Genomic DNA, 13,557 nt, shown 5'->3' on the forward strand with positions numbered 1-13,557 from the left:
ATACAGACAGTGTTGAGCAGCAATTCTATTTCAGATGTTGTATTTCCATACATCATCAGATCATTGATGTAAAGGAGGTGTGATCGCCTGGCAGATGTTTTTATTTTTATTTTTGATAGCTAGTATTTAACTAGCTATCAAAAATATTACTGAATTATTCAGTATTGTTTACAGAAGAATCAGTGCAATAACAAATAGTAATGGTGATACTGAGTCTCCTTGAAAAGGTTCCTCTCTTGATATTATTAACCTGTTCCACTCTATCGCCACTGACCGGCAACTGTGTCTTCCATTGTGCCATTCACCTTTGCACAAAACAAATGTTTCTACTGACTCCTGTTCTTTCTAGGCGCTTGATTATCCAATCATCTGGCAGGGAATTGAATGCCTCCTTGTAATCCATGCTACATTCAAGTTGGTCTTCCTTCTGTTGCAGTTTTCCAAAATCAACTTGTCAATTAGAAACTGATCTTTTTTGTTTGTCTGTTGCTTTGGCAGTTCCCTTGTTGTTGTTGTTATTTTATTGAAATTCAGTTTTAATACAGTGCAAGATGTTTGATAAGTAGGAGAAATTGGTGACGTGCCCATTTGGTCATCATACTCGGTCCATGCAACAAGGGACAGAGTTTCCTGAATGTATAACAGAAGGATAGGTTGTCAAACCAAATTATCTCTTGCAAGCCAGGTGCCTACTTGTTATTCTAGTAAGCAAAATGAGTTGTCAGTGATGAAAGGCTGCTTGTAAGGTTGGAAGGCTTTTTGAGTTGGGTTGGAAACATTACCTTAAAGATAGAAATTCAATCCTCACTTAATCTGTGGCGGCATGAATAAACCCGTGCTTAGTTTTCTGCCTTTTATCTTGGAAGCATTGTGTCAGAACTGCTGGTAGAAGAAACACGGCTTAGGTCAAGTTTCTTCCTATTGGCCTTCATGTCTGAAGCTTGTCTTATGATTAACGGCGGGTAGCTTGACAACAAACTGACGCTGAAGATAATTCATTGCAGAAGCCTTGTGTGTGCATTACTTCAGCCCGCATTTGGGAAGCCCACAATTTTATTTTGTTTGGTAGTTTTATACAGCCTCCCATGTTATGAAATGAGACTGGGCAACATACAATATATTCACAATTAAAACCATAAAATGAACAACATAAATAAAAAGGACAAAACCCCAAGAATGTGGGTGATCATTCTGGATCACTTAGCATCACACAATCACCTTTGCAGGCTCGCCGTGGAATTCCCTGTTGATATTCATAGTTAAATACAAGATGAGATTTTTGCCAGCACACTTTAACCACTCGTCATCCTTTCTCTGTTCGTCCTGGTTACTTGATTTCCTTTCACGCTGAGGGGAATCATGGCTGCTGGGTAGAAGTCTTTGTTTGAAGAGAAAAGAAACAGAAAAATGCCAATATTAATATTAATAATGCTGCTTTTATGGGATTGCCTTTTGCTGTAGTAACGTATGCAAGTTTTCATTGCACACTAAGAAAATAACAACAACAACAACAACAACAACAACAACAACAACAACAACAATAATAGTCTAGTACGGGGTAGGCAACCTTGGCTCTTTTATGACTCAAGGACTTCAACTCCCAGAATTCCTGAGCCAGCTATGCTGGCTCAGGAATTCTGGGAGTTGACGTCCACGAGTCATAAAAGAGCCAAGGTTTGCCTACCCCTGGTCTAGTCCAACCCCCTGCTCAGGCAGGAAACCCTACCATTTCAGACAAATGGCTGTCCAGTCTCTTCTTAAAAACTTCCAGTGTTGGAGCATTCACAGCTTCTGGAGGCAGGTTGTTCCACTGATTTAATGTTCTAACAGTCAGGAAGTTTCTCCTTAGTTCTAGGTTGCTTCTCTCCTTGACTAGTTTCCATCCGTTGCTTCTTGTCCTGCCTTCAGGTGCTTTGGAGAATAGCTTGACTCCCTCTTCTTTGTGGCAGCCCCTGAGTTATTGGAACATTGTCTTTCAGAGTATACCACCATGTATTTTCCTGCCCTGCTGGAAGCTGGTTTCATTGAGGATACCATAACCATCTCTTGTCTCTTTCCAAGACTTTTACACTTCTACTCAATAGCAAATTTCTCCTGATTATAAAAGAAGTTATTTATTATGTTTTCTTTTTTTAAAAAAATGTTATTGCTTTTAAAGAAGCTTCTTATGACAGATCCTAGTCGTCAAAGAGTTTGAATTAAGGCCTATTAGTTATCAGACGATACTTGGCTTCTGAGAAAAGGAACTAAAGGGGACCAGTGGCGGTGAGAGAGAGCAGGCAGTAATGTCTCAATTGTGAAAGGTGCGTGGAGGGAATTTAGAGCTAGACCTCCCTCAGGGAAAGCAGACTTGACATTTCCAACCCCCAATGCTTAGCCCTAAGGCTAAGTCGTGCCTCCAGATCCTCAGTGTCACTGTCTTCCAGCTGCTGCTAAATGTTAGGTGAATTTGTAACAAAACTGTCTCATCTATGATCTGGATGAGGCAGCCAACCAAGCATGCATGAGCTCAGAGTGAGGATGTTTCCCATCCAGAAACCTGTCTGGGCCCTGACAGGGATGTTCCATTCTCAGAAATGTGTCCATGAAGCCAGGCTAGGGGACTCGGAGTAGCTGTTACTGTGAGCCCTGCTAGGTAGATCAGATTAGGCAATCAACTCCATAGGAAGGCTAAAACCATGCTTATTGAGAGTGGCTAGCAGAATCCTGAAAGTCAGATTCCGTTGAGCCTCTTCCTTCTCATAGTTCAGTGAATTTGGGAGATGACTGTCTAAGCCTTTTCTGAATATTGTCTTGTCTGTTGTCAATTTAACATACTTTTCATCCCTTGTTGCTTTGGTAACATAGCTTGCAGATCTCCGTCAAGGTCACCTTCCTCAGTCTGGGCAGCGGTCATGCAAAGAGACTTAACAACTCTCTGAAGTATTGCATCAGAGATACATGGATGTGATACTCTCTGGTTGAAATTGGACCTGAGGAACCATTAGATTTATTGCTGATGTACTGACCTTCTTGCTGCTCAGTGAGAGCCTTGCCCAAGTTGCTCGATTTCCATTGCTGGATTGGCAGTTGTTCTGTTCCAGCCTACGACCAGCCCTGTTTGAATGTCAGGGACAACCCCTTTTTATAGTCAACAGGCTGGAAAAAACCCAACCAAATTTATTTACAAAGAGTTCAAACAAGAGTTAAACCAAAAGTTCAAACAAGAGTTAAACCAAAAGTTCAAACAAGAGTTAAACAAGAATAACAGACCAGGACTCTAGCAGAAGATCTTCAAACGGTTGCCTTCAGCAACCAGCACCTCCCACACCTTCCCCTTTTATCAGCAGTCCCAAGGCGTGGCTTCTCATTGCCTTCTCCCGAGTTGCCTCATTGCCTTTCTCTGTTCTGCTCTGCTAGATTGCCTCCTGCTCCTAGCATCCCTGAACAGAGCCAGCTGTGGATCATCTTCTTCCAATACCTCCTGCTCACACGGCTGAGTCTGCTGAGGAACAAGATGGGAGGGCCCAGGCTGAGAGTCCTGCAGTGCATCAGAACCTCCCTCTGACATCAAAGGCTTTCCAAACCCCTCCTCCTCCTCCTCAGAATCATCCGACTCAGCTGCTGGAACCACAGGGTGACGCTGAATCACAACAGCAGTGAAGATAGGGAGGCTTAGCAGTTTTAATTACACTAGGGTAGTGTTGAGTCTGGAGTAGTTCAAAAGATTGTAGCCACCATAGATCCTATCCTAAGACCCCTTGGAATAAGTATTGTAAGACCTTAGCATGAAAAGTATGATTGCTTTTCAACTGACTTATGGGTTAACTATATTGGCCCATATAATGGTCCCAGATGTGTTCTGTCAGGAGCTTAGGGGTTTTAGTTGCCACCTGGAATAGGTGGGTAGCAGGCACTTTGGTTTGGATGCTCCTTCTCCCCACTTGTCAATCCCAGGGGACTTCTTGTTTTCCAAGGAACTGTGAAAAATGAAACAACAGAAGAGATGTGTAGAGTACTATTGGAGGACAATGAAGAGTGAATTATCCAATTTTTGTACAAGTTCATATGAAGCATGCGTGACATTCTCACAATAAAGCAATTGTCCACTCTTACTGCATCTGCGATAGCCTAATTTAAATTAATTTATCCAGGAGGCAGGAGTCACTGAAATATCTTCAAGGCCACCGTGTGAATATTCTAGGATGTGTCATATAAAGTCACTTGGATCCACTCAGAGTAAAATTCTGAATGAGGGACTCCATGTGAGCTGATTAAGACATTCACTTGTTTTGTTACCTGTGAAACATTTGACTTTCTAGTTCCTGAGGAAGTGGACAGAATCTTCATGATTGTTAATCCAGCCATCTGTGCTTAGATTCATGTCTTTCCTAGTTAAGTTAAGGTTGTCTGAAGGGGACATATGACTGAGTTCATGTGGTGGTGAATATATCCTTGGGTGAATGTATCACTGGACCAACAGTCCTAGATAGCTTTCATCCAGTCACTGGGTGCAACTCAACATGCTGGTTGTAATCTATAAAACCATTCCCAGCATAGGGTTTGATTATTATGTGACTGACTGTCCTTTTCCCATTGTTTCTAAGTACTGGTGGAGTAGGCATGCTCCAGGCCTCTGCGTTAAAACAGTGCCTTCTGATATGTATTTATTTTATTTATTTTAATTCCATTTATATCCCGCCCTTCTCCGAAGACTCAGGGCGGCTTACAATTTAAAGCACAAATCAATGTGCTTAGCAATATTTCAACCCTGTCAAAAGAACCCTTGTTCTGTATCCATTTAAAATGCATGGGATATAGCCCAGCCATATACATTTCCCCCTGAAATAGGAAATACGAACGTAAAAGGGTTTCCCATAACATTAAGGAGAGGCATTAACAGAGATGAACAGATCCTTAACCATGCAGACTTAACGATACTGAAACGTCTCTGTGTAAGCCACACTCCAGGTCTTCTCAATGCTTTGAAAGTCTCCCAAGCCATTTGTATAAATTAAGCTTACAAGCTTAGCAGTAGCCTTCATTCTATGTATATGCCTGCTTATTAGGGCTTTCGCCCCCACCCCAAGCGGCATTATTACAAAGTCAGCTTAATTGCCCCCAACAATCTGGGTCCTCATTTTACCTACCTCAGAAGGATGGAAGGCTGAGTCAACCTTGAGCCTGGTGGGACTCGAACCTGCACTAATTGCAGGCAGCTGGCGTTACGTAAGGAGGCATTAGCCCACTGCTCCACCAAGGCTATGTAGATATGTAGGTAGTCCTTGACTTTATGACCACAATTGAGGCCCAAACCCTAATCCAGCACTTAAGGAGAGGGAACCTCTGACATTTATTTACAGGGAGTCCTTGGTTAACGACCACAAGTGAGCTACAAATTTCCCTCGCTAAGCAAGACAGTTGTTGAGTGAGTTTTGCCCCGTTTTACCACCTTTCTTGCCATAGGTGTTAAGTGAATCAACGTAGTTGTTATGTTAACGTCACAGCTGTAAAGTGAATCTGGCTTCCCCCATTGACTTTTGCTTGTTAGAAGCTCGCCAAAGGTGATCCCATGACCCCGGGTCACTTGATCACGTGGCCAGTGTGATAAACAGTTACAGGTCATTTTTTTCCAGCGCCACTGTAACTCCAGTCACTAAACAAATGGCTGTAAGTCGAGGACTACCTGTAATGCCTATTATCTGCCCTGGAGGGATGTTTTATTAAAGATCTAGTTCTTGAGTTTTCATCTCCTTTGGGCGTTTTACTATAATCAACGTTGCTTCAATTTGTATGCTGCCCAGAATCATTACTGATGTCATTTATAAACACAAATAGTGATAAATATAGGGGGGGATACAGTTACATTGCTATTTAGATACGGATGACTATTGATCACATAATCCAATTGCCAGTATCACCTGAAGCTCTTGAGAATGCGGCATTTCTCTGCTATTGAAATTAGCTGGCATACTTTGATGACTGAGCCCAGACTTACCTTGGTATTTAATGTCACTTTTTGCAGTAGTGGTTTCCAACCCCCCCCCCCACTTCCTCTCTATTGGCTGATAAAGCTGAGTGGCACTTCCAAGAAGTTTATTAGTTTATTAAGGACAAGCATTCTTTGGTTCATCCTAACACCATCTAGCAGAGCCTCAGCTATTTTTGGACACTGGTGATGTTATACAGTGAGCCAGTTTGATCTAGTGGTTAAGGCACCAGACTAGAGAACAGGAGATTGTGAGATCTAGTCCCATTTTAGGCATGGAAGCAGGGTGATTTGAGGCCGGTCATTGTCTCTTGGGCCACAATGTCAGGTTCAGGCGACAAGCCAGTTGATCAATTATGGTTACAACCAATGAATTAACACTCGGTTGATATTTTAAAAAAAGCAGGAAAACTTGCAGGAAAAAACATTAAGAAGAAAACTGTAATATGTGAGAAATCTTTGTCTGAATTATCAGAAAAAGCAAAGAAACCAGGAAACCATTGTAGGGTAAACTATGCTAGGACAGAAAACAGGGCATATTATGCTGGATAGCCAGTAGAAGATGACAGATAATATTTGGCAATCACCTAAATGCATCTTAGTAACAAGCAAATCTCACTGCAGAGCTTTTTTCTGGTTCTCCCTTGTAGAACAGCAATCGTGAATAATGGAAGGAGCCACTTTCCTGCTAGTTTAGTATTACTGTAGATGGCCTATCAATGAATTTTGTAGGTTCCTTGAGGGGGACTTAAATTAAATACTGCTAAGCTTGTAAGCCGCCCTGAGTCTTCGGAGAAGGGCGGGATATAAATGGAATTAAAATAAATAAAATAAATTTAAGCAGTATCCGAAGATTTCCACGGAAAGCCATGGAGGACATTGTATAGGTATGATGTAAACTCATAAAATTATTTGGTTCTGTTCTGCATTGTCTGTGAAGATTTTCAGTCATCCAGGTCATGGTTGTCCCAAAGGTGCTTTTCCTTGAAGGCGTTTCTCTTCTCATCCAAGAAGCTTTAGTCAAAACTGAAGAAGCTTCTTGAACAAGGAGCGAAATGTCTTCAAGGGAAAAAAAAAGCCCGGTTGCTTTCTGCTCTGCATAATTTATGGACATTTTAACATTTAAAGAACAAAACTGCCTTTCTTGATTAATTTTTTTTATTTTTTTATTTTTATTTTAATTCCATTTATATCCCGCCCTTCTCCGAAGACTCAGGGCGGCTTACAAGCTTAGCAGTAGCCTTCATTCTATGTATATGCCTGCTTATTAGGGCTTTCACACACACACACACACCCAAGCGGCATTATTACAAAGTCAGCTTAATTGCCCCCAACAATCTGGGTCCTCATTTTACCTACCTCGGAAGGATGGAAGGCTGAGTCAACCTGGAGCCTGGTGGGATGCGAACCTGCACTAATTGCTGGCAGCTGGTGTTACTTAGGGAGGCATTTACTTAGGGCAAGTGGTTTGAAAAAAACAAGTGTAAGCTGACCGAGGTTGAAGTAAGTAGGTGCTCCTTGTTTTCAGTTTTGAAAGAAAAGTTAGGGTGCAGAGGAATTACTGCACGGCAGAGTGTTGATTTAGAACGCTTCCATCTGAGGATCCTGACAGATAATCTGTATCCGAGGGTAGGTTCCAAAAATAAAGCAGAGACCAACTCCATTAATTCATGCCTGGACTGTGACAGATTACAGCGGAGAGGAAAGGAGAAAGTGCCAGTCTTGCTTTGTACAGCTGCGTCAAAGCTGTATGCAGTGGTAGCAGCGTGCATCTGATAATGGGACAGGGTGCGCGGAGGGGAGTCATAGTTCAGAGGCAGAACAAGTGTACAATTTCCCCATTTCAATCTGTACCACATTCTTTCATCCTGGTGCCACTAGTTGTGCAGGGATTATAGTATGCTAGTTTGTGGGACCTAGCTGGATCTAGATTTTGAGATCTAGCACGCTAGACGCTTGGATTGTAGTCTCACTGAATATGGAGGGCGTTAAGTTGGAGAGGCTTGCTCCATCATCTGCTGATTACGGGTTCCTGAGTATAAGGGCTGAGAAATATCTGGTTGCTTCTTATTGGATTAAACCGTGTGGCCTTAATGGATTCTAGTATATGCAGGGTATGTGGAGCGAAATGGAGCAATAGCCAAACTTTGAATCAGAGGAAGTTGCCTTCCAAGAAACGGTAAGTAACGGTAAATATGAACTAAGGCAAGGGTTCTCAACCTGTGATCCGCAGACCCCCTAGGGGGCCGCGATGTCCTCACAGGGGGTCCACGAAGGCTTGAAGAAATGTTATGATTTAAATCTTGAGTCAAGTCTTGGAGGTCCGTGGCCACGGTCTGTGGCCAAAAAAGGTATTTAAAGAGGGTTGTGGTAAAGAAAAGGCTGAGAACCACCGAACTAAGGCACTTGTGTAGGAAGTCAGAGAGATGACCTTGGAGAAGGAATTCCAAAGCCTTCAGGTGCAGAAGGAATATGTTATGTTTAGAGAGACGGGAGAGTATTATAAAGTCTCAGACATCACACACACACACACACACACACACACACACACACACCAATGTCCTGGAGCACAAGGGGAAGGAAGGGGAGAGATGGGCAGGCTTGCACGATTCTGTTACTAAGGCCTATCTCAATAAAATATAGCTCTAGTCCTGTGGAGTCTGTTTTCTGATCTAGTCTAAATCGAAGGGCTGACTATTTAATTGTTACTGACTATAAGACAAAAGGGACAAGAGGAAAGGCTGAAGGGCTCTGGGGTACAATCGGTCAGAACAGTTTATCCACTGGGCAGGATGGCAACTTTCCGTACATTGAAGCTCCAGGGCTCAATTACAAGAGTCTTTGCCAAGTGTTTTTGAACTTTGATCAACAATGTCCAGCTGTTGCAAGCTGCTCTTGTCAGAAAATCAGGAACTGCAAGGTCCCCATCCCACCCGCTGTCATTTAAAATATAAAACTCTTGAAATAGCACATTAACATGCACAAGGCCTCAACACAAACCACCTGGTTGCTGAATGTGGTAATCCTACCACGTCTTGAAATGAGAATGGTCTACCAAGCTTCCCACCCCAATTCCTATCCCCAAAGATACATCTAAGCCTTCCCACTGGAACTAATGAGATTTCTTGCGGTTTAATATAAGGTGTACATGAAATGCCTCTGCTCATTTTAGAAGCACAGGTCCTAGCGTGAAATCAAGCTTCCCAGCTACTCAGTCAATAAAGGCGACGATAACAAAATATGCACCTTGGCTTAATCTGATTAGCGAAGTAAAATGTGCATGACTGAATGTGGGGTTTATGTTTGAATTTGCTTTAGAGATGACGAAGAGAAGAAAAAATCCCCTTCTGATGGTACTGATGAGAAGGATAACGGAAACCAGTCCAAGTCGGTCAGTCGCATCGGCAATTCCAATAACCCCTTCCTGGACATTCCTCACGATCCCAATGCTGCTGTGTACAAAACCGGATTCCTGGCACGTAAAATCCATGCTGATATGGATGGAAAGAAGAGTGAGTGCTTTCCAGGGGGAGCTGCTCTTTCCAAAAAGGGGAAAGAAAAAAAAAAGAGCTGACTGGGGGAGGGAGGGAAGTGGTAAATACAGAAACTTGAATCTGTGCAATTGTATATGCATGTTCGCTCGCTACTGGGAATGTAAATAAAAGGTGCTACTAGAAGAGTAGCTGAGAACCTGGCAGCCCAGAGGGGAAAGCTAAGAAAATGCCTTGTGCAAATGTTTAGGAAGGTTAAGGAGAGAAACATCAGCTCCAGCAGCCCCTCTGAGAATTGCTCCAAGAGATGGAAGGGGAATTAGCCCGCAGCTGCAATCTTCTTTCCCCCTTTGCTAAGCTTTGCTGTTCCCCTCCAGTCATTTCACTTTTGCCACAGATACGCGGGAAGGCTTCTCTGCGATGGAGGTCGAAGGATGAGATGGCTCTCTTGCTTAACCTCTTCTTAGTTCAAGCCCGGGAGAGCCAGTTTGGTGTAGTGGTTAAGGCAGGCCGTCCCCAACCTTTCTGGCTTAACGGAGCGGTGGACCGGGGAGGGGAAAGAAGAGGGGGATGGTTCCGTGAGAGCGGCCGGCATGCGCCCTCGCACGTACAAGTGGAGCCGCGTTTGTGGCCCGATTCCAAATGGGCCACGGCCCGGAGGTTGGGGACCCCTGATTTAGGGCATTTGGCTTGAAACCAAGGAGTTCCAATTCTCTCCTTAGGCACAAAGCCAGCTGAGTGACCTTGGCCATTATTCTCTCTCAATCCTAGGAAGGAGGCAATGGCAAACCACTTCTGAAATCTTGCTGAGAAAACTGGGACTAGACCAAGAGCCAATTCTTCCTTCCTGCCCTTCCCCCCCAACCCCCCCCCCCCAAGTCCTGAAATAGGCTGAAAAGTTTTTCCAGTGTTTTCATTTCTTACATGTTTCAATGCACTGCCACCACTTGAAGTGTTCCTTTTGTCGCAGGCAGCTCCAAGGAATATAGGGCTGGTAAATACAAGAAAAAGAGGAGAGAGAAAAAGAATATTAAGAATTTTTCTTTCTGGAAGGGGACAGATATCAAGTCCCTATTGTGCACTGCTGCTTCTTTGGACTACCCTTCTCCTACAATACTCTTTTTTAAAAAAAAAACAACCAACAACTTTGTTATGATTTTTAATAATATTTTCTTGCTTTTTTCTTCACTTTTGGCTTTCTCTTTTTATAATCTCTTTTTTTTTCTATTGTTGTTTTTTTTTAAATCAAAACTTAGTTTTTAGAAGAAAGGGGGGTGGGGGTGGCTGAGGAGGGTTTTGAAACCAAAAGAGCACATATATTACAGCTACCATATTTTAAACAGAATTTGTTTTTGTGTGTCTGTGTTGCTTTCCTAGCTCCACGAGGAAAGAGAGGATGGAAAACCTTTTATGCTGTCCTTAAAGGAACTGTGCTTTATTTGCAGAAGGTAAACCTTTGTTTCTTTCAACTCTTTTTGGTTAAAAGGCAGAAGCCCTTTTGTTTGTCTTTCTTAGAGTTGCTTGGTTGAGTAATGAACGCACCATGACTACAAGACAAGTCAGGATAATATGGTCTATCTGACGAACCGTCTCATCCCCATGGGACTAGCCCACCATCCTCATTCCAGCAGAAGCGGCCCATTTGTTATCCCATCTGTCAAAGAATTTTAGCTGGTAGGGTTCAGGAGAAGACCCTTTTCTGCTGTGGCCTCTGCTTTCTGGAATATTTTCCCATGAAGATGAGGTCTGCCCCCACACTCCTGCCCTTTTGGAAGGACTGAAAAACTTGGCTCTGCCAACTGACCTGGGGCCACAGTAGGGGTGCACTAGCTTGGGGATGGCTGATGAGGTAGAGAGAAGATCCCCACCTTCAGACCAGCCACCATTTTGGGTTTTAGCTTTGCTGTTTGATTTTTCCAATTTTATTTGTTTTATAATACTTTTTTTTTACTTTTTTATCATATTGTAAACCCACCCAGAGATGTCATATCAGTGAGATGGGCAGGATAGAAATTTAATAAATAAATAAATAATTTTTGGATATTAATGAATTGCTTTGGGCTGTTTCAAGAGCATATATACTTTGGATTTTTTTCCCCTTCGTAAAGCCCGAAGCAGAATACATTTCCTCTTCCAAACTTAGGAGTTATATATTCTGTCATCATACTGGGGAAATGTGCAGTTTTTCTATAGCTTAGAAAAGCAGAGATGGTAGAAATCACACTCTCCATAATTCATCTTCTCTTGCTTCCTTGAAACACTCAAACGTACTATATATTTCTCTACTGAGGTTATGTTGTGCAATGATCTGTCACTTATCTACTTGTGGATTGGTTGATCTTAATAAGGTTACCTTGATTGTACGTGTTCTGCATCTTGTGTTCCTTAAGATCACTACAGGAATAATCACCAAATAGACTTTCCCAAGCTTTATCCTTCCATGTTATTTATTAAGGCAGCAATTGGAAACAATTGAACGGATAGTTTGATGTCCTTCAGATATTTATTTAATTTTATTTATTTATTTAATTTAATTTGTATACCGCCCTTCTCCCGAAGGACTCAGGGCGGTGAACAGGGCAATAAATACCAAAATACAAAATACAAAAATTAAAAACAGATTAAACCATAGTGCCCAAATACAATAAATAAATTACATTAAAAACAATAATTTGGGGTTACTATTAACAATATTGGCTAGAAATGGTTAGAGTTGGTCTAAATTGTCAGAAGACTGCTTTCTTATTGACATTTACATGGAAGTCAGTCTTATAAGGATGACATAGCCTTTCTGATCATCTTCAAAACACTATTTCTCTAATAATTGGTTAAATAAAGGTAATTGATCATCAAGGTTTATATTAGAATTGTTTCTTTGGTTTTTTTTCCAAGAGCAAAACCAACCATGAGTATTATAAAAACTCTCAGACAAAGTACTTCTACTTTGTTACCAAAAGCATCATTTTCATTGGAATTTTAGAATTATAGATCTGTGAGAGGTCCTATATTTCTATCATTACAACATCTCATTCAATAATAGTTCCAGGATTCTCTAAAATTACAACAGTTTGACTGGTATTAATCTGGAAAAAAAAATTCTGTATGTATGTGCATATATAAAGATGATGGTTGAAAATTAAAAAAAAATAGTTTCATGAACAAATGCCAAATGTTTCTGTTCCGAAGAAAATATACAAAGACTAATGTAGAGATTGAAGTATATAGAAAATATCTCTTCACTTTAGAAGATAATCTTATTCTGTTTGTAAATTAAAAATGGCCAGATGATATTAATCTTTCGCTTTATTTTTTTTTATTCCAGTGTTCACAGCAATGACAGCCTTTTTTTAAGAGACAGAGAGTGTGGGCTATGAATTATGTTGCTGACGTTATGTCTTAGCTAATTCCAAAGTCAAGCATTGCAAACGCTGTTTTTCAAATAGTGCAGTTTTTTTTAAAAAAAGTATTATTATTTTTTTGCTGTTAAGCTTGATTTATTTTTAACAGATCTCTTTAAGGGCATGTGAAACTTTGAAAAAAAATCATCTAGAATTTTAAAAGATGCCAGATTTTTCTCATGATTCCTCAATTGTTGTTTGACTTCTTTATTCTTCTTGAAAAGCAGCTTACACTTTATAAATTGGTTACTTTTATTTATAATCTATCTTTAAGGTAGGGTTTCCAGCCATGGGCAATGAACTAGGAAACAGCCTTTCCAAGCATTTTTGCTTCCTGTTTCAGACAATATGGGGAATGGTAGAATCCGCCAAGTATGGCTGAGATTTCATTAGGGTGATCTTTGCCATAGGAAGAGGTGCTGTATAGAAGCAGTGGTTTTAAAAACAAACTGGTTGTCAGTAGCAGATTCTTAGATAATGTTTTCATGGTACAGTTGTCATCTCTTACCTGCAAACAGTTTCCACTGTTGTACAAAATGTTTATATTTGAATGTTCCACTTCTGTAGTTCTCCCCTTGAGACTGATTTTATCAACTCTGATTTAAGGATTCCCAAATTCACATATCAAGTCACTTGTCAATGTCTTGCACTAGAGCTTGGGGAAAGTTGAGGGAAGTCTCCTTCACACTCTGCTAGCATT

The 13,557-nt window shown here is 41.3% G+C and overlaps 1 protein-coding gene across 4 annotated transcripts in view; it reads left to right on the forward strand.

Annotated features, from left to right (window-relative positions):
* LOC308663688 (PH and SEC7 domain-containing protein 3-like) overlaps positions 1-13,557 on the forward strand; it is a 162,027-nt gene that overhangs the window by 127,134 nt on the left and 21,336 nt on the right. For all 4 annotated transcript variants that reach the window (XM_081320313.1, XM_081320315.1, XM_081320314.1 and 1 more), the window contains 2 exons: positions 9,287-9,480; positions 10,837-10,907. In XM_081320313.1, coding sequence (XP_081176439.1) covers positions 9,287-9,480; positions 10,837-10,907 — 265 coding nt within the window. The remainder of the gene's footprint in view (positions 1-9,286; positions 9,481-10,836; positions 10,908-13,557) is intronic.

The sequence above is a fragment of the Vipera berus genome (genome assembly GCF_964194415.1).
Source record: "Vipera berus genome assembly, chromosome: 2".
NCBI lineage: Eukaryota > Metazoa > Chordata > Lepidosauria > Squamata > Viperidae > Vipera > Vipera berus.